The sequence below is a fragment of the Amphiura filiformis genome, chromosome 12 (genome assembly GCF_039555335.1).
Source record: "Amphiura filiformis chromosome 12, Afil_fr2py, whole genome shotgun sequence".
Taxonomy (NCBI): Eukaryota; Metazoa; Echinodermata; class Ophiuroidea; order Amphilepidida; family Amphiuridae; genus Amphiura; species Amphiura filiformis.
In genome coordinates this window covers 64,404,382-64,422,820 of record NC_092639.1, presented here as the reverse complement: position 1 = coordinate 64,422,820, position 18,439 = coordinate 64,404,382, and the positions used below count along the sequence as shown (strand labels likewise).

General features: G+C 36.0%; 1 protein-coding gene across 1 annotated transcript; it reads right to left on the bottom strand.

The window, feature by feature from the left end:
- Positions 1–6,114: 6,114 nt before the first annotated feature.
- LOC140166572 (calumenin-A-like) lies at positions 6,115–18,312 on the bottom strand. The gene is made up of 8 exons (XM_072190068.1): positions 18,215–18,312; positions 14,369–14,564; positions 13,273–13,378; positions 11,671–11,849; positions 10,428–10,541; positions 9,443–9,539; positions 8,940–9,082; positions 6,115–7,912 (listed from the first exon to the last, which is right to left on the bottom strand). The coding sequence occupies exons 2-8, from the start codon at positions 14,525–14,527 to the stop codon at positions 7,760–7,762; spliced, it is 951 nt and encodes a 316-aa protein (XP_072046169.1). The 5' UTR covers positions 14,528–14,564; positions 18,215–18,312; the 3' UTR covers positions 6,115–7,759.
- Positions 18,313–18,439: the final 127 nt, after the last annotated feature.

Genomic DNA, 18,439 nt, shown 5'->3' with positions numbered 1-18,439 from the left:
TATTGTAGTGAAAAGCAAGATTTCATGGATGAACAAAATTCCTCTTTAGCCCAATATTTGTGGAAGAAGGGCCCAACTCCATGGAGTTGGGCCTTTCTTCCATGAAAACTAGGATTAAGTGTACGTGGAAGACTATTTGGAAAGTGGATTTTGGCTCATCTTTCACACACAAGGAAGAACAGTCTGCTGGCAATAAAATGCTGGGTCTAACTTATTTTTGCAAAAAATTGGAGTTGGGCCCTTCATCCACTCAGGTATTCAATTAAATTAGTCTCTCTTGACATGAAATTGTACTTTTTCAGGGACTGTCTTTTGGAATTTGCAAGAGCATTAAATAGCTCTTCTGGAGCCTTCAAGGAAAGCTGTTTAGAGCATTTACCAAAGAATTTAAGGAGAGAATGGTCAACTAAGGAGAACTAAAAATCACTCCTATATCAGATTTAAGGAGAGCAGTAGAGAGCGATTGCTCTCGCTCTCCTCAAAAGGCAGTCCCTGCTTTTTGTTCATTGTAGGGGTTACTACATTATAGTAAACATTCCCAAATTGAAATGTTGTGTGGGAATAGTGTAGTTTGGGATTGACGGATCACTGAATGTCCAAACAAACTATTGAAAAAAAAAAATCCAGCTCAAACCTCAACCTTTTTTGTTATTCTAATATTTTTCAGGTGTAGAGACCGAGGTTTCTTTACATGTTGTTTGTGTTATGGGAGAGTCCAGTTTAATTCATACACCCCTCTGGAAGACATGACCTTAATCTCCTAAACGGGTTGTAGGTTTTCAAATGGAGTCACCCATTCAAGTAGCCCCATTTTTGTGGGAGATTAAGGACATGTCTTCCGTATGGGGCGTATGGATTTCAACTTGAATAGCCCAGTTCCAAAAGGTGCTTTTATGTATTTATTTATACCATGATTGTAATCAGGTCAGCTTAACAGTGTTGCTAATGCAGTAAAAGAATATTAGAACAAAGAGGACCGATTGCTCTGTTTGAGTGTCACTCATGGAGTGCAGACAAGTGTTGCGTCGGATTCTTTTGCTATGAGCTTGGTATACTTTGATTTGAAATGGTGCTTGTTTGCATGATGTGCCGATAACACACACCATTGCTGTACGTGTGCATGGAAACCTTTGTCAAGCTTAAATGCACCAATTATTGTTCAATATCAGGCAACTGCCGACAAAGGCTGGAGGTACATTATTTATTTTGCTCTCCTGACAAGCAATTCAGAGTTGGTTCTCTTTTGGTCTAATCTCTTTGAATGTAGTGGATAAAATCAGGGTTCACATGGAGTCTGAAAAAGTCAAGTTTAAAATAATAGTCGGGGATAGTCCAGCATAGGTCATTGAAAATCATGGATTTGTTTTGGTCATGGTAAAGCTGTGGAATTCTTTTTAAAAAGAGAAATTGGAAATGCAAAAAAAAGTGATTGTACAATTAAAGGGGTGGTCAGATTTTATTTTCTAGCGCTTTTTAATTTTGCGGTTCTGAAAATAAAATAAAACAACCCTGTTTGTTATACAGGGTTTGCATAGTATTATGTATGTTGGTTTGGAATTTTGTGACAAGGCCATGGAAAATTCATACAACTTTAAATTGGAAATTCTGAGGAACCCAGAAAACCTTTCAGAATACAAATGTGTGTTCTATGGGCTATTTCATTTGAAGTCAACACTACCCCTGTGTGTAGATATATTATGGAAATATCTTCCGCAGAGGGAGTATGGACATTAAATGGATCAGCCCAATTAACAGCCAGAATATAGCATTCTTTTACATGTGACAAAAATGATTTAATGACAACGAAAGTAACATGAAATATTGGATCAATTTCTAGAATTTTTGTAGCAATTCAATGTTTTCTTCAAGCAATTTCATGAATGAAATTTTGAATAATTATATTTTTACCAATACATGTGTTGGTATTTTAGGTATTAAATGTATGAATAATTTCTTTTGACAATACATGATGTTCTGTTGATAAATTCAATAAAATATGCACAGAATAGTAACTGAATGTCAGTGTTCTTATGATTATTTTGAGTTGTGCCAATGAAACAATTGCATACCTGAGTGGAAGAAGGGCCCAACTCCATCAAAACTGTTTTTGAGGTATTAAGAAAAAACTTAATATTTCGAAAAGTTTTCATCTTCAGGGGACCTTTAATACATGAACATACAGTATTACATACTTTTGAAATTATATATGATGTTTTTATAGGTACAAGTCTTAGTACGAGCTGGAGTTGGGCCCTTCTTCCACTAATGTACTGCAAGTGCCAGTTCCGTAAGCAGATGTGTTATAAATAGCTACAGAAATTTGGGAAATTATTCATTAATTGCACAAGTAGAAGCATATAATATGTTAGCAAGAGAGTTTATTGTAGTGAAAAGCAGATTTTATGTATAAACAAAATTACTCCTTAACCCAATATTTGTGGAAGAAGGGTCTAACTCCATGGAGTTGGGCCTTTCTTCCATGAAAACTCATAATTAAGGGATACTACACCCTGCCCAATTTTGTGCCTATTTTTTGCATTTTTCTCAAAATTATAGCACATTGGTGACATGTAAGTATGTATATTAGGCCGTGTAAAATTAATATTTTGGTTCTCGTCCCTCCCCCTCAATTTCTGGGATTTGTCAGATTTTTTTTTATAGATTTTTAGATTTTTTAGATCCCTCAGAATCTCACATTTGAAAAAAAAAGGGCCTCATCGTTTCCTCGAGCACTGTTGGAGAAGACCGAAAACTACTGACAATGCTAATTTTACATTGAAAAAAAAAAAAAAAAAAAACACCTCTCCTCCCTCATCAATTCATGAAAATCCTCTGGACGAGAACCAAAACATTAATTTTATACTCTGGCCTTATAGGGGCAAGGACTACAACTACTGTACTGAAAATTCAGCAACTCAAAGCAAGTAGTTATTGATCAAATATTGGTTTCCCTCATTTTTGACTGTAACTCCGCAACTGTTGTATGTGCTGAAACAAAATTTCCAGTGTAGTAGTTGTAATACTTGCCCCTATAATATACATATCTTACTTGTCCCCAATGCGCTATATTTTTGAGAAAAATGCAAGAATGGGCACAAAATTGGGCAGGGGTGTAGTACCCCCTTAAGTGTATGTGGAAGACTATTTACAGTGTGGATTTTGGCTCATCTTTCACACACAAGGAAGAACAGTTTACTGGCCCTCTCAGCCAATTGGCTGCTGAGGAGACTAAAGGCAAGTAAACATCTCAAAAAAAGTAATTATCCCCCCCCCCTAAAGGGCTGGGGTATGAACGTTTGGACAGTATTTATTTTGGGACATTAGAGCACATCAGACATATCGAATTGCATTCTGAATACGAAGAATGTCATTCTGATATCAAATAATTTTGATTTTTTGAAATTCGCAATTTAATACACATTTTATGGCAAATCATTAAAATTGATATTTTTGATATTTAACAGTTCTTGAAGTAAACTTTATAAATCTGATGATTTATACTTAAAGTGTATGTAGGTGGGATGAAAAGCCGACGATCCATTGAAAATTTTGACCTTTTCAGTATTGAAGATATGGATTTTTTCCCAAAACACCAAAAAAAAAAAAAATTAGGTCTTTTGGGAAAAAATCCATATCTTCAATATGAAAGGTCAAAATTTTCAATTGACCGCTGCTTTTCCTCCCTGCTACATACACTTTAAAATATATCATTAGATTTATATAATTTACTTCGAGGACTGTTATATATCAAAATTTGAAAAATATCAAATTTTTATAATTTGTCATAAAATTTGTATTATATTGTGATTTTCAAAAATGAAAATTATTTGATATCAGAAAGACATGCTTCAGTATTCAGAATGCAATTCGATAGGTCTGAGGTGCTCTCATGTCCCACAAAAAATACTGTCGAAAAGCAATAAACGCTCATTTTAGATCCCTTAAATAATGGCCATTATTAAAAAACTGGCTATGTATTGCAAATCTGTAAAATGCGTTGGAAGCAGAATTTCTGCACATTTTGACACCACATTTGTAGCAATTGTCTAAATATTGACGACACAGCGTACATTTAAATCAATGTAACCAAATATTTGAAAGTTGCAGTAAATTCTATTGATTTGTATTCAGTATAATGGAAGGAAATCTGTGTACTAATATATGAGTGTTTTTATATTGTAAGTGCAACTTTCAAATCTGGACCTCACTGCATTAAATTGACCCGTGTTTTATTGTTTTCTGGGCTATCATATCAAATGAGGTGTCAAAATGTCCAGAAATAAATTCTGCTTGCAACTCAATTTTACAAATATGTAATACAATAGCCCATTTTTGAATAATGGCCATTATTTAGGGTTGGGGGGGGTAATTACTTATTTTAAGATGTTTACTAGTGCAGCTCTTATGGTCAGATTCTTTTATAAAAACACAATTCAAAATGCTTGTTTCCTATGGTTCTATACTTTTATTAATAAAGTGTTAGCAAAATACATGTTAATGCTTTGTGTTTGCTAATGCATAGATATAACTGGTACAATACTACATTGTAGTTTTTTACAAGCACATTCCCTGTGAGCTCTATAACTTACATTTAAATACCTAAAAGGAAGAAGGGCCCAACTCCACTATTTTACAAAAATGAGTTGTATTGTTTTAAGACCTGTACCGTTGCCATTGAAACATATAATGTATGTTCATGTACGGGTACTATAAAAGGTCCCCTGAAGATGAAAAAAGTCGGTCTCTAAAACTTTTCCAAATATTAAGTTTTTTGTTAATTTCTCAAAAAAGTGCTGATGGAGTTGGGCCCTCACTATTTATGTCATCTGCAAGAACAATTTCCTGATCAATTTTGATCAATGTTTTGGCAACTTTTGCAGCTCTTGGAAACATGTATTTTAAAATAAAATTGCACATAATAAAGTTCTAGTAATATTAAGATGTGTGTAAACTTGTAACTTATATAACAATCATTACAGGTAGACTTGTACACATTAAGTCAACATGATTTTTGGCCAATGAGCACAGAGCGGTGCTGAGCGGCAACATTGGTTTTCATTGTCATGCCAGTGCTGCTCAGCAGCATGCCGCTCCTTGCAAGCGGCATGATGAAGCATCACACCGCTCAGCAGAAAGTGGCAGAAAGTATGTAACCAGCATAAGTCTTGTCTACTTGAATCTGGTCCTTATTTTCAACACAAGTACAAAATATATCACACCCAGGATCTTACTCGATTCAATCGATTGGCATCAGGTTCATAAGCTCATGTGTAACCTTTCCACTAGGAATCTAACTTCAGCCTTTTTTTATGGAGGGAGTCTATACACCTTTCTCTCTAACATATTCATGACTGCATAGGGTATTGGCAAGAAAAGTGTGCATGTTATGTAATTTAGGAAAAATCTCAAGTTCTTAGCATGGAAATACAAACAAATTAACAATTGCAATAAACAAAACCAAACCAAAACCAAACTTTTGAATAGACCCTTTGTACCTAATACAAATTTATTGAATTTAAAAAAGACCATTTCCTTTTTTTAAAGACCATTTGCGTTTTTATTATACTGCACTCAAAAAGACTGAATGGAGCAGATTATGCCACAAAAAGTTTGTTGGCAATACATTTCATAGAATGTTTGAAATATGTTACAACACATCTGTTAAATTCTAAAATCCTAATATTTTACTTTGAATTTGCACATGCTTTTTTGCATCTATCATTTCAAATCATTTATCTGGTCCAATTATTTGCAAACTAAAAATAAATAGCACCTTTACTAAAACAGGCATATGGCTGTCTGAGCTTAAAATAATATACATAATTAATTTCTTGTTTTTGTTGAAAAATTTGTCTATTCTTTTAACTGTTATAGCTGATTCAACCCATTGTGGGACGTTTTTTCAACGAATCCAAGCTGTCGGACAATCATCTGCCAGTCGTGCTGAGCGTGATATGCATGATCGCCAGGTAGCCTGAATTTGTTTAAAAAACGTCCCACGATGGGTTGAATCTGTAATAGTAGGCCTATTATTTATATTATCATTTACATTATAATTCTTGTATATCCAGATGACAAATATTGGTAAAAATATATTTCATTTTTTGGAAGAACTGTGATTAGTGAAAATATTTCATTATGTGTATAAGAATGTAAGCTTCCAGCATCTCAAACTTACCGTAACCACTCGGGTATAAGCCCACCCCCCTAGATGGCAGATTTCACTTAAAAAATGGGGGTGGGCTTATAACTGGGGAAGGGCTAGTGCTTGAATTTAAAAATAAGAACAATCACCCCCATTTGTATATATGCCCAATGTACCAGTAAATTTCTATCTTTTATGTCAACTTATTAAAATTATAAGTGTGGAATGTTAATTATCAACTGATATTTTTTATACTTGTTCTTAAATATGAGAGCAAAGCATTGATTTGATTTAAGAACTTGGCCAAAATTTAGTACTGGGCTTATACCCGGGTGGTTACGGTATTTGACTAAGTTTGAGTTTGGGGGGGGGGACGATTTGGAATATGATTTCAAAATCTTCATAAGCTTTGAGACATACTTTTTTAAGCCTTATGTCACAAATAATTTAGCACCAATTTGGAAGGAAACATATACGGCAGTTTATTAGGCATTGTTTTCTGAAGTTCTCTGAGCATTTTATATGCAATGAATCAATATTTGATATGGTCAGAGCATACCCAGTTTCACAAAACTGCCTTATAAACCACCAAACAGTTAGAACACTCTACCAAACTATGTAACTTATAAGCTTAGGTCTGGGTCAGAAGGCCTATTCATACTTCACTGCATTGCAGTAAATCAGCTGTAAAATTTTGTCACTCCGCTGCAATCCCTACAATTACTGCAGGTCAAACCAGGTCACCACATTCAGTGTACAATATTTTTCTCAAATTTATAGTGTATAATACTTGTAGCCACACCCAATTCCAAACATATTTCATCCATGTTTGTTGCTATGCAGCAATATGGATCAATACAGTGCAATGAGTAACTGTAGTGCAGGGAAGGGCAATACAGCCCATATGGGTTTGCACTGCAAGACTGCCCGCAGATGAAGTGAAGTATGTATGATCAGGGTCTTAGCTAGCCACCCACCTGGCCGTCATTTTAGACCGGGATTGACAGGTGATTTATTATAAATTGTATGTTTTGAGAAGCTAATTGACCTTTTTAGTAGACCTAATTTGTAGAACAAGGCCATATCAGCACATATTTAAACTCTTTGAACCCCCAATGGGCTATATATAGATGTCTGGTAAATGTTTTAAAGGTCAAATTAGGACAGGCAATTTTATTCAAATGACGGGCAACCCTCAATTTCTAGCTAAGACCCTGTGTATGATAGGTGCATGTATGTAGACATGCATCTTGGGTTTGTTTGTTTAAAAATGGTTGCTCCGTGTGGTGGCACACTTGGGTCCTGAAGGGACCAAGCTGAAGCAAAATGCTCAAGCATGGCTACAAGCCAACAAAAATACTGGCCTACATGTACATGGCAGAAATCAAAGAAAAGACAGCAACAGATTTGAAGATAAGCAAAAGAAGGCATCTCTCATCAAATCCTGTGAAATATTTTTACTGTTTGTCTACATGTACCTTATATTAGATGGTAGAGTGTTCTAACAAAAAAATTACATTGTCTTCTGTGAAGTTGTTTTTGTTTTGTAGCACATAAAATACTGGCCAAATGTCTGCACATTAACTTGAAAGACACAAGTGAAAATACTGTCCTCTAGAGTTCTTCATGTACAAAGGTTTTGTCTCTTATATGTCTACCAAAATGTGTTGCTCTGCTACCGGCAAAGATACGATACTTGTTCAAGACCTCCTCTTCTGTTAACATTCCATCCTTGTTAGCATCAGCTTGCTTGATTAGATGATCAGCCTATGAAAAAGAAACAAAGAGGATATATTATGTCCTATATGAAGAGCTTTGTTTCAAAACCCCTTACATCCACTTCAGAAATTTTGAGAAAACATTAATAAATCATCAAAAAAATCATTGATATAAGGGGGTTTGCAACAAAAGCAGTTTTTGGCGGGATGCTTGGGTAGGGTGAGCATCCTGCCAAAAACTGCTTTTGTTGCAAAACCCCTTATAAAGTCTTATTCAGATTCCCTTTTACAAATTAAGCGTACTGCTAGCCGTCCAGCACGTATTATTTGCACAAGGTCCAATGCACACGCTTGACGTCGCGCGCGTATACGCGATGGTTAAGCTGTCAAATGAAATCTGAATAAGACTTTATCAGTTATTTTTTTGATGATTTGTTGCTGCTTTCTCAAAATTGCTGAAGTGGATGTAAGGGGTTTTGAAACAAAGCTCTTCATATATATCCTACCATGGTCTTTTGTTATCGGAAGGCGAGAAGAAACAAAAAAAGGAGAGAAGATGAACACAGATTTCAATTGGTACCCCCAAGAATAGACCCTGGGACCCCGTGGGTGCCACGCACACGATCACTGACCACATGCATCTGGGGTTTGACTGTTTGAATCTTAAAATTCACAGACAAACCTAAAATTTGTGATTATACCCAAAATTCACAAATTTCAATGTTTTTTGCACATCGCGAATTCTACTGGTGCTTACCCTGGTTATAATTGCATGATATTGAAGGAGGAGGAGGAGCAGAACTAGTAGGAACAGTTGCATGTACAAAGGGGACCATGACCAACCTATTCACCTGCAAGTCGAGGGGTACATGTAGCACACCAAGTTTTGTTATACAATATTTCTATTCAGTTTTACTTCACTTGGGTTGAATCAGGGGAATCAAGCCCTTGCTGCATACCCCAACTGAAATCCTGTGCATATTTAAGGAGGAGGAGGAGGAGGAAGAGGAAGGGGAGGAGGAGGTGGGAGAAACATTAAAAGGACAAAATATTCAGCAAGTTGATGAAATGCTTACCTCAAATTGTGCTGTTGCTGCATAATCCGGCCTAACCCAATCAAATAATTCACTGCTTCGTAAATATCCGTCACCATTTTTGTCTAGTTGAGTTCTAAATAATTCCGACTCTTCAGCTACCCAAGCAGGAGCTTGATTTGTACCTGTAAAAATACATGTGATACAGAAACCTCATGAATAATGAATCAAAGAAAATCAATTTTCAAAAGACACTATGAGTGTTTGGCTAAATCAGAAATTAAAGACAAAGTTAAATCAGTGCATTTTTGTAACAAGTATAAGGGCAGAATGGAGCTGATGACATCGCCATTCAATAAAGCGTAGAGACCTTGAAATTAATGAGCATTAGAAATAGCTCACATAGCGAAGGAGTCACACAAGCTATATTTTCAACTTTGCCACCAAATCGCAAGTCTATGAATTTTACGACTATCCATACTTTCGACAATCGATAACAATTCATCCAGAGCAACAGCCCCATCATGATTCCAATAAAAACTTACCCGGAACATTGAAATAATCTCCCAGGAATTCGTCCAGAGCAACAGCCCCATCATGATTCCAATCCATGTTGTCCAGAAGCTGCTCAATTACTATCGGCTAACAATGGAAAATAAACAATAACAATTTTATCAGAAGCTCTCTCTAAATGAAAATTAAATTATCATTACCGTACATATGATATTTTAAATATTTAGAAGACATTTAAATGCATAGATGTCCGATAAATTCTTGAACATTATATATATTGTTTGATCGGTTGCCGATCGAGTACTTAGCGAGTAAGGGGTCAGGGATTTGAGTCCTGAGGAAAACAGGCAACTTCTTTGTTCATCTTCTCCCTTTGTTTCTTCCTTCCTTCCTTCCCATTTGCCAAAAAAGCACCATCAGCATTAGGGTATGAAATACCCAGACCAAGGACTCAGGCAGCCAGCCGTGTAGGGAGTGTTTTACACACCTAAATTTGTTAATATACACACCCAGTTTTTGCCCACATGGTCTATACTTTTTACACTAATCTTAAATTTACACACCCAAGTTTTTGAATTTACACCAGTAGCGTAGCCAGCGGGGGGGCAGAGTGCCCCCCCTGACAAAAAAATTAAAGAAAAAGTGCCCTCTGACAAAAAAAAAAGAGAAAATCAGGAGGGCAAAGGAAAAGAAAAGGGCAAGGAGCCCTTTTCCAGCAAAATTCAGGGCCAAAATAGTGTAAAATACCATTTTTTTCCCGCTACGTGCGCACATCATCCCAATAAGGCCCTTTTTCGGGAAGCTCAAGACATACAGTCTCTATGTATTGTATGATGCAACTGCAATTTTTTTCGCCTGTGCCCCAAAAATTTTATTTTGCCCCCGACCAAGAAAGCTGGCTACGCCCCTGATTTACACACACCCAAACTTGTCTAAGACCTGACACACACACACATATGAAATATAAAAACAGTATTCTTGTGCATTCAAACATAACAATAAAATTTCAAGTTTTACCTCCATTTCTTTGACAGCTCTAGGGTTATTGAATGACAGATATTCCTCTGAATCAAGGAAGCCATCTTGGTTTTTATCAGCCACATTGAAAGTCCTCTCAGCTCGCTTCACATCCTACAATGAAAATCATTAGGAACATTAGGTTTTAAATTAACCTAAACCTTGAGATAAATTTGCAACTAATTATGCTACGTTGCTTCCTACATCATCGGGCATCTGATTGATTATGGTTTGATATCGTACGATGGTGAATTTCTTGAAGTGGAGACAACTGAAAGTGTGTGACAACTGGAAGCAGAGTCCCCCTTTCTTGTTAATGGTGGGCTCCTTCAATCACTCCCATAGATTCCTAACTCCTCTCTCCAACCACCTCTCCCCCTTATCTAGAATGATTAACTCTTCTGGATTGAAGTGTTAGTGTTCTTATTACATGTTTTAACAAGAAAAGGGGACTAGGACACAACTTATCTCATGCATGGGACCGGACCATCAAGAAGATCCCTAGTCGTCTTCAAATGTCACATGACCAGCCCAGTGGGTCAGTTGCCTGATGAAGTTTGATGGTATCAGACACAATGTAGCAAGTTGTAAAAGTAAGTTCCAGTAAAAGATTTCATTCAAAACTTTGTGAGTCCCCTTTCATTCATATACTCAGTCACAATTGGAACCGTCCCCCATCTGAAAACCACTATGGGCAGTGTGGTTACTGGGGGTGTGTTGTATCAGCTGATTAGCTTACCCCTCTTAGGCTACCTAGCATTTGTCAAGTGTAATAGACAGGCTTAGTAGTACATCAATCAGTAAGCATCTCTTTGCCTCTCGGTATGAGGAACATGCAGACTCGCATGTACATACTATCGTACTCAGGCCTTGCCACCTAGATTTTAAAGGCGTGTGGTTAATCACTCGCTAGCATGATAATAGGCGAGTGGTCGCATTTTCACAAATATCACTTATTTGGTCTTAAAACAGTACTTATTTGTTTATTAAAATTTGGACTTTCTCCGCTTGGAGGGGCCCCAAAATGTTTTTAAAAATGCTGAATTAGCTGATTCAATGGCTCATTTTGTGAGATTCACAGCGAGCGATATTTAGTGTCCATGTCGAGTGGAAAATTGCTCGCTAGAAACCGAGTTTGGGCGAGCGGTGGTGAGAGAGAGCAATAGCTCTCCTCAAACGGCAAGGCCTGCTTACATTCTCTACTTTAAAAAATCAAGCAAGTTAATCTGGAACAACCTCTCACCTTTCCATACTCTGATTTTGTATCATGCCCTTTAGCAGGCATATAACCAAACACATGTAGGTTGTATTCCTCCCATGTCAGTTTGCCATCTCCATTACGGTCCTGTACTTTGAGACGCTCTTCAGCGTTGTAGTTATCAATCTTCTTTAAAGATCCTACCACCCAATTTGTTAACTCTTCTGTAAAACAATGGAAGACATATTAATTGAACGAGGAGAGAAAAAAAGGGATGACTTATTAAATAGTGTGCTATGCTAAATCCACAGGCCCAAGACATACCATATTATACCATGTATCAGGGATGTAGCTATGGATATGAACAGGACCCTAATATTCCTTTTGAGCTTATCCAAAATATTTAACTTGGTTGATGGTTAATTGGCTTATACCGTATTGTCTGTTATAAACGCTACCCCTCTAATAAACGTCCCATCCATTTTTTTGCATGAAAAACTGACAAAAATGCAAACATTTCCATGCCAAATCATGTGAGTAAGCTTAAAACATGCATCAGTCATGTCAGTGACGATCGCTAAATTGCAAGGACAAAATCTATTGCGACTCAAATTTCCATTTATTTCATTGCCTAATTATGTTGGATTTTCACCAGATTCTTGCTCGATGATGTACTTACAGGTATAATTTTGCTATATTTACCACAAAAATGTCATTTTCCATGGGTGCCGCCATGGTAGTAGTATTAGTGTAGTCGTAAATCCCTCCTTTTTACAGGAACACCATCGGAAATTGAACCTGATTTTAAAGTTTTTTTCACTGAAAATTTACTTCAAATAAACTTCCCCCTTTTGGTAAAATGCAATGCCCCGGGTTTATTACAGACAATACGGTATCTGTTGTTGTCTCAAATAAGGTCCTACACTGTCAATCCTGATCCTATCTACATAGAATTTAATTTTCTTTCAAAAAACAAGTTTTTCAATATTTCAATGAGTGTTATTTAAAAACAGTTTGGAATACAGCATAAGCCATCAATTTCTTTTTGAAGAAAAGATAAAAAAGTTCATTTTTTAAGTTTCAAAATTTTCTTCAAGATAATGATTCTTCAAGATAATGATCACATAGTACACTACTCAAAGAATCACATAGTACACTACTCAAAGAATAAGGATCAGAATCTGTCAATCTTGATTTTACCTTCTTTCTTTTTTGTTCCTCATGTGCATCAAGGTGTTTTCAGAGTAAAGTACATATCAGTACTTGGTAGTGCAAATATGTGGTACCTAAACATTACTAAATGACACTCATCTGATTTACAAGGTTTAATGCTGATTTTGAAAAATGCCAATAAATAAATCTGATCCTTTAATTGGAGTAGTATAGTTTTATTAAAACCACAAGGGGACAAAATACTGCATGAGAGAGGAATTTTACATCCTTTCTCTGGAAAATCTCAAAAACAAATTCAACTGGGGCATTGAAATTCCACATGGTTTGGCAATGGGAAACTTAGACCTCAATTTGGAGTTTTTAAACTCCACTGAGATCAAAGTTTTCAAAATTACAAGTAACTTGGCCTTTTTTAAAGATTTCACATCATTTTGTTCAATTGTCTGGTTTATCTCTATAGCCTTTCTTTATTACCTTTGTCAATGAAAGTATCACTGTTTGTATCCACTTTTTTCAGGATAACAGTCAGTCTTCTTTTGCTCTCCTCTTCAGTAAGAACTTCAAATTCCTTTGCAGCTTTCTAGAAAAAAGTAAACATGTACAAATGATTTATTACAATGGGTTTACATCTTTAATTTTAGGAAATAAATAAATTTAGGTCTTAAATTTGTGTATTGGTTAAAGTACAGGTCTCGTAAGAGGACCTGGGTTCAATTCCCAGACGGGATCACAAATTTATAATCACTCGCTGCAATATATATTACTCCACCCCACATACATATCAGCCTATTTTGGGGCATTGGGGCACAATTCTTGCCACAGCATACCCAAGGGTCTAAGATTTCTGGATATGCCCCTGAATGGCCTTGATCATTTAGGATGCACTTTCTTCCTGTAAAGGGTGAATGGATCTTTGAAAAAGTAAGAGTACCCTGTAAAAATGTCAAGAATCTGACAATAATGAGACAAGGAACTGTATTTAGTGCCCCTCCCAAATTAGTGCCCTGTGCACTTTTATAACTTCAGGGTCAGAATTTCGGGGAGAATCCAAGATTCTTGCAAACTTGTAGTTTACACCTAAGTTGATTTGCAAGAATCAAATGTTTCCCACAAATTTATTCTACAAGAATCAAGATTGATTCTTGCACAGCAAAACAAAATTCTGACCATGAACTTACATTTTTTAAGCACCCCAGTTTAATGTAATTGTGTATACTTGTTTACTAAATTAACAAGAAACCCATCTTGACAATGACTCTAGCATATTTGTATTACAGTTCTCTTCATATACTTACATGTATCAGGGATGCCAATGGGTTCTGAAAAAAAATCTGGTACAATAAACGCACCCTTGAACTTACTTTTCTAGGCACCCAGGATGCTATTAAATAAAGTCGAATATGGTACCCTAAATTGTCCAACAGTATCACCTTACAGCTGTCACTTCCTTTGTGTGTGTGTGTGTGGGGGGGGGGTGACTTGTGTTGGGGGGGGGGAGTTGGAAATGCCGTCAAACCCAGACCAACAATGGGGGTGGGGGTAGGGGTGTGTGAGTGCTCTAGCTACATACCTCTCCACCTAAAAATACTTCATGGTCATATTCCTCATTGTGTGTGCCATCGTCATAGTGATCAGCATCAGGTGATGGAGTGTCTGGTTTCTCTCTACGGGCTCCAGTCAAAGACAACATGCCCACCAGGACACAACATATTATTTGGAATGTCTGCATTGTCACTTTGTCAACTCCTTTTCCTGTTATTTGTAATCTGTATAACGACAAAAACCACATCCACAATTAAAAAGATCATACAAGTGTGTATATGTGATAGGCCTGGCATTTTCGGGTAATTTTGTACCCGGGTACCCGGCGCATTTTTGGGCGGGTAACCGGGTACCCGAAATTGCAACAACAAAAAAAAAAAACAAAAAAAAATTTTAAATTTTTTCTGTTTTGTAGTGTCCCCGAAAATGCCAGCCTTAATATGTGACCAACTCCATCAAAACCCGGAACAAGTCCCCAGGCATGTTTTTGAGTTATAGGCCTTTAAAGATGACATTCCCATAAAAAAAATTTGGAATTTTTAATTTCATGGTATTTGACCTTGGGACTAAGTGGACTTTCAAATCCTTGAAGGTACTTATTGAAAAGAGGTTTATTTAATCAATAATTGACAATTGAACTATGATAATCCTTATTCAATCCTGTGTAAAGCAGGAAACTAATTAGCGCATTACTTGGAATATCAATTTTGAAAAAATATCAAGGTATCATTTACAAAATTATTCATATCTTGAAAAGTATTGATGCTATGTATGTAAGTTTGGTATCATCTTAAAACTTATTGTCCCATGCATACATTGTCATGAAATGTCAAAAATGTGACTTGTTTTTGGTTTTGTCGGAACAGGTCACATATATACATCCATGCCAGAAAAAAACATAAAATGTAATAACCAAGCAGCTCTGTTCATTCCAGGAAAATTTGGGAATTTGAAGCAAAGTGTTGCTTTCCCATAATTCCCCAGTCAGATTTATTCCTCCCTCATCAGCAGTAAAAACCTCAAATTACGAAACATTTTACTTTTTGTGCCAATTTTGCTTCCAAGAACAAATTGTGAGTGAACTCCCTCCCCAATGCACTTTGCCCCATCTGCAACCAATGCCTATTAGAAAATTTACGTAAAATAGGAAACAAAATTATCCTACTCTGGTTAAAATCTTTATCTCCATTTCCAAGAGACAACAGCTTAATTTCATTTCAATGTCATACAAAATACAAATATATCACAAGACTAATCATCATATATTTAATGATCAACTTTTGTTACTAAAAAAAATCCAAGTTTTAAACAGAGTTTAAACAGAGCATTGCCACTGGAAGTTGAGTTATAAGTTGAAAGTACAGGGTCTTTAGGTGAAAAAAATACAAAGCAATTAGTGAATATACATGTAAGGGTATTGAGCAATTTTGCTTTTGGTGTCTTTGGTTGAAATTGCTAAATCGCATTTACATACTAAGAAAGATATATGGTCGCATGTCATGAATTGGTCATCTTTTGTGTAACATGTTGTAAAATGAGAAAAATATCACCAATTTTGTTTCAATTCAACACAACTTTTAATGAATACATTTTAGACCATTATAAGTATATATTTCTGGAAAGCTTATATTACAAGGATGCCAAATCAACAAAGCATAACATCATAATACAGGGTGGGTGAGAAATATACAGGGTGGAACAACAACAAAATTAGCATCTTTGTTGTCATGGTGAACCCCATATTTTTCCTTTTCTGAAAGCTATGTAGTTCAAAATACATATGGATTCAGAAAGACATTGCATGGGTCCTTCAAACAAATTAGGAAGAAAGAGTTTAGTATCCCTTGCGTTAAACATACAGGGTGGTCAAAAATTGTAAAATAATTTCACAATTTTTATGACATTTTCAATCATAACTTTTTTCCTCCATTTCTGGCACTAAAACTAATAGCATAATTGAATTCCTCATCAAATTTCCTTAAAAATGTGTGTTCTTTTGAATAAGCAGGGTGACTCGGGCAAGAGATAGTCCATTTAGAAATGTCGGAGCATACTATGCACACTTTGTACAGTAACATATAGGGAAAACTGTCTTAATTAGCATTTAATTAGGCAATTAATTGGTTACATCTTTTGTTACAGTTGATGTACTATGAGGTAGATCTACAATCCAGGATGATATATGTGCAATTTGAGGTCCATGCAAGTTGTACTTTTCAAGATACAAAGGTTTGAAGTTTGCCATATTTCCACAATTTTGTGTATAACCCTATGGGGCTCTCCCGAACCGGCTCTCCCGAACCGGCTGCTCCATTGACACATCTTACATATTGAGGTATAAATCTCAAAGTACTTGTCCAATTGACTTGGGGTTTTTGTATTTGAAAAGAACATAATTACCTACAAAATGACACCAAACTTTCTATAATAGGTATTATACTTTTAGAATAAACCTAACTTGAAGTGTGAAGAAAGCGTTTTCATGTTACGGCTGCTCCATTTTTGGGTGACCTATTTGTGACATGCGACCATATTGGATGTGTTTCTGGTCAACTGAGTCAGAGTGTCCTTCTCAAACCTGAGCCCAAAATATTTTTGCTATTCCGGCTCCAATCACAGATCAAAATCAACACAAACTTAAGGGCATATCATACAAAGCAATTGCTAGTTAGTAGTGCAGCATATTTTATGAAGTCACTTCCATTGCTGATCGGCAGAATAACTGTCGGTATCTTAAAATCAATTAGTCGTTAGCATGTCTGAGCGTCAAGTCGCAAGTCAAGGCAACTTTGACCCTCTGATGCTTGCACCCTGCTAGCGATTGTGAAAATGCTGTACATTGTACATACATGTAGCATTTGATCCATTGTGATGCTATTTCTTCTGTCATACTTATCACTGTGTGAGTAGGGCCATCCGAGCATTAAGGCTAATAAAAAATTGCAATGAGTGTCACCTTGTAATGTAATAATTATTCTCTTCGAATGGAGTTGTTTTTGCAATAGATATAGGCCTACCTAATTAAATAACCATACTTCAATTTGCTGACATGTCATTTGAGCAACTTTTTTGGACACTACCTGATTTATACCCTTAGTGATTAAGCATTGTTTACTTCTGAATTTACATTGCTTTCCATGGTGTCATGGCATGCCGCATGCTTCACTGGTTCTAACACATTTTGAGATATTTTTGCAGTAAACCGAGCGCGTATTACGTCTACGGTGATGTTGCAAAGCAAGGCAAATTCAGAGGAGCTATCAAAAATAACAAACAATGCATATGGCGCAAAGTTCATTCATAAATTTCAACTTGCCAACAGCAACAACAGATCGCCTCAGGCTCAGCAGCCAACCAGAGACAAGTACGTTTTACATGTTCAACACAGTAAATACGTAATAATGTATGCTTAAAAATATATGCTCTTGTCAAAGATTTTACTGCAAACTAGTTAAAAATATATGCTCTTGTCAAAGATTTTACTGCAAACTAGACTAGCTATAGTATAGTATAGTATATAGCTTCACGTTCGGTTCAGTGGCTTTATTGAGGATAGACTTTTCCAAAGCAGGAAAGTATAGGAACATGCAGATGACAGGAAACTGCTAATCGAAGTACATATATAAAGCTGAAAAAAATCATGAAATGACTCATCATTCATGATCATATGGTATTCATCATCATTGTCATCATGGCATGCATATCTGTGGCTAGTGGCTGTGCAGTATTGTTCAATGTTCTATATCATGAGTATGAGTATGACTACCTTCATCATGATGCCCTACACAAGCTGCAGAACTATAAAAAAATACACAGTTCAAGTATTATAGTACTTTCAAAACTTTAAATCATATAGCTTTACCGTTTAACTTACAATTGTACAGGCTTGGTGGTAATAGTAAGCTTCCTTTCAACTCGAATCCAAGTTTAACACAACAAACTCCAGGATTAAAAGGTCAAATAAAGGTCTCAGCTGGAAGTGCATAATTATTTATTTGGACTCTTACATTAATTGTATAGGTAAATTATGGAAGTAAATAATTAAATATTTGAAAGTAATTTCACGTTTTCAAAGAATAAAAAGTATTAATATTGATGG

Bases quoted from the DNA above. Each gene is read 5' to 3' on its own strand.
- LOC140166572 (XM_072190068.1), bottom strand. From the start codon at position 14,527: ATGCAGACATTCCAAATAATATGTTGTGTCCTGGTGGGCATGTTGTCT. The intron at 9,540-10,427 runs GTAAAACTTGAA...TTCCATTGTTAG, and splicing joins GAGCTGTCAAAGAAATGGAG to CCGATAGTAATTGAGCAGCT. The intron at 7,913-8,939 runs GTAAGCATTTCA...TCTTTTTCATAG, and splicing joins CAGCAACAGCACAATTTGAG to GCTGATCATCTAATCAAGCA.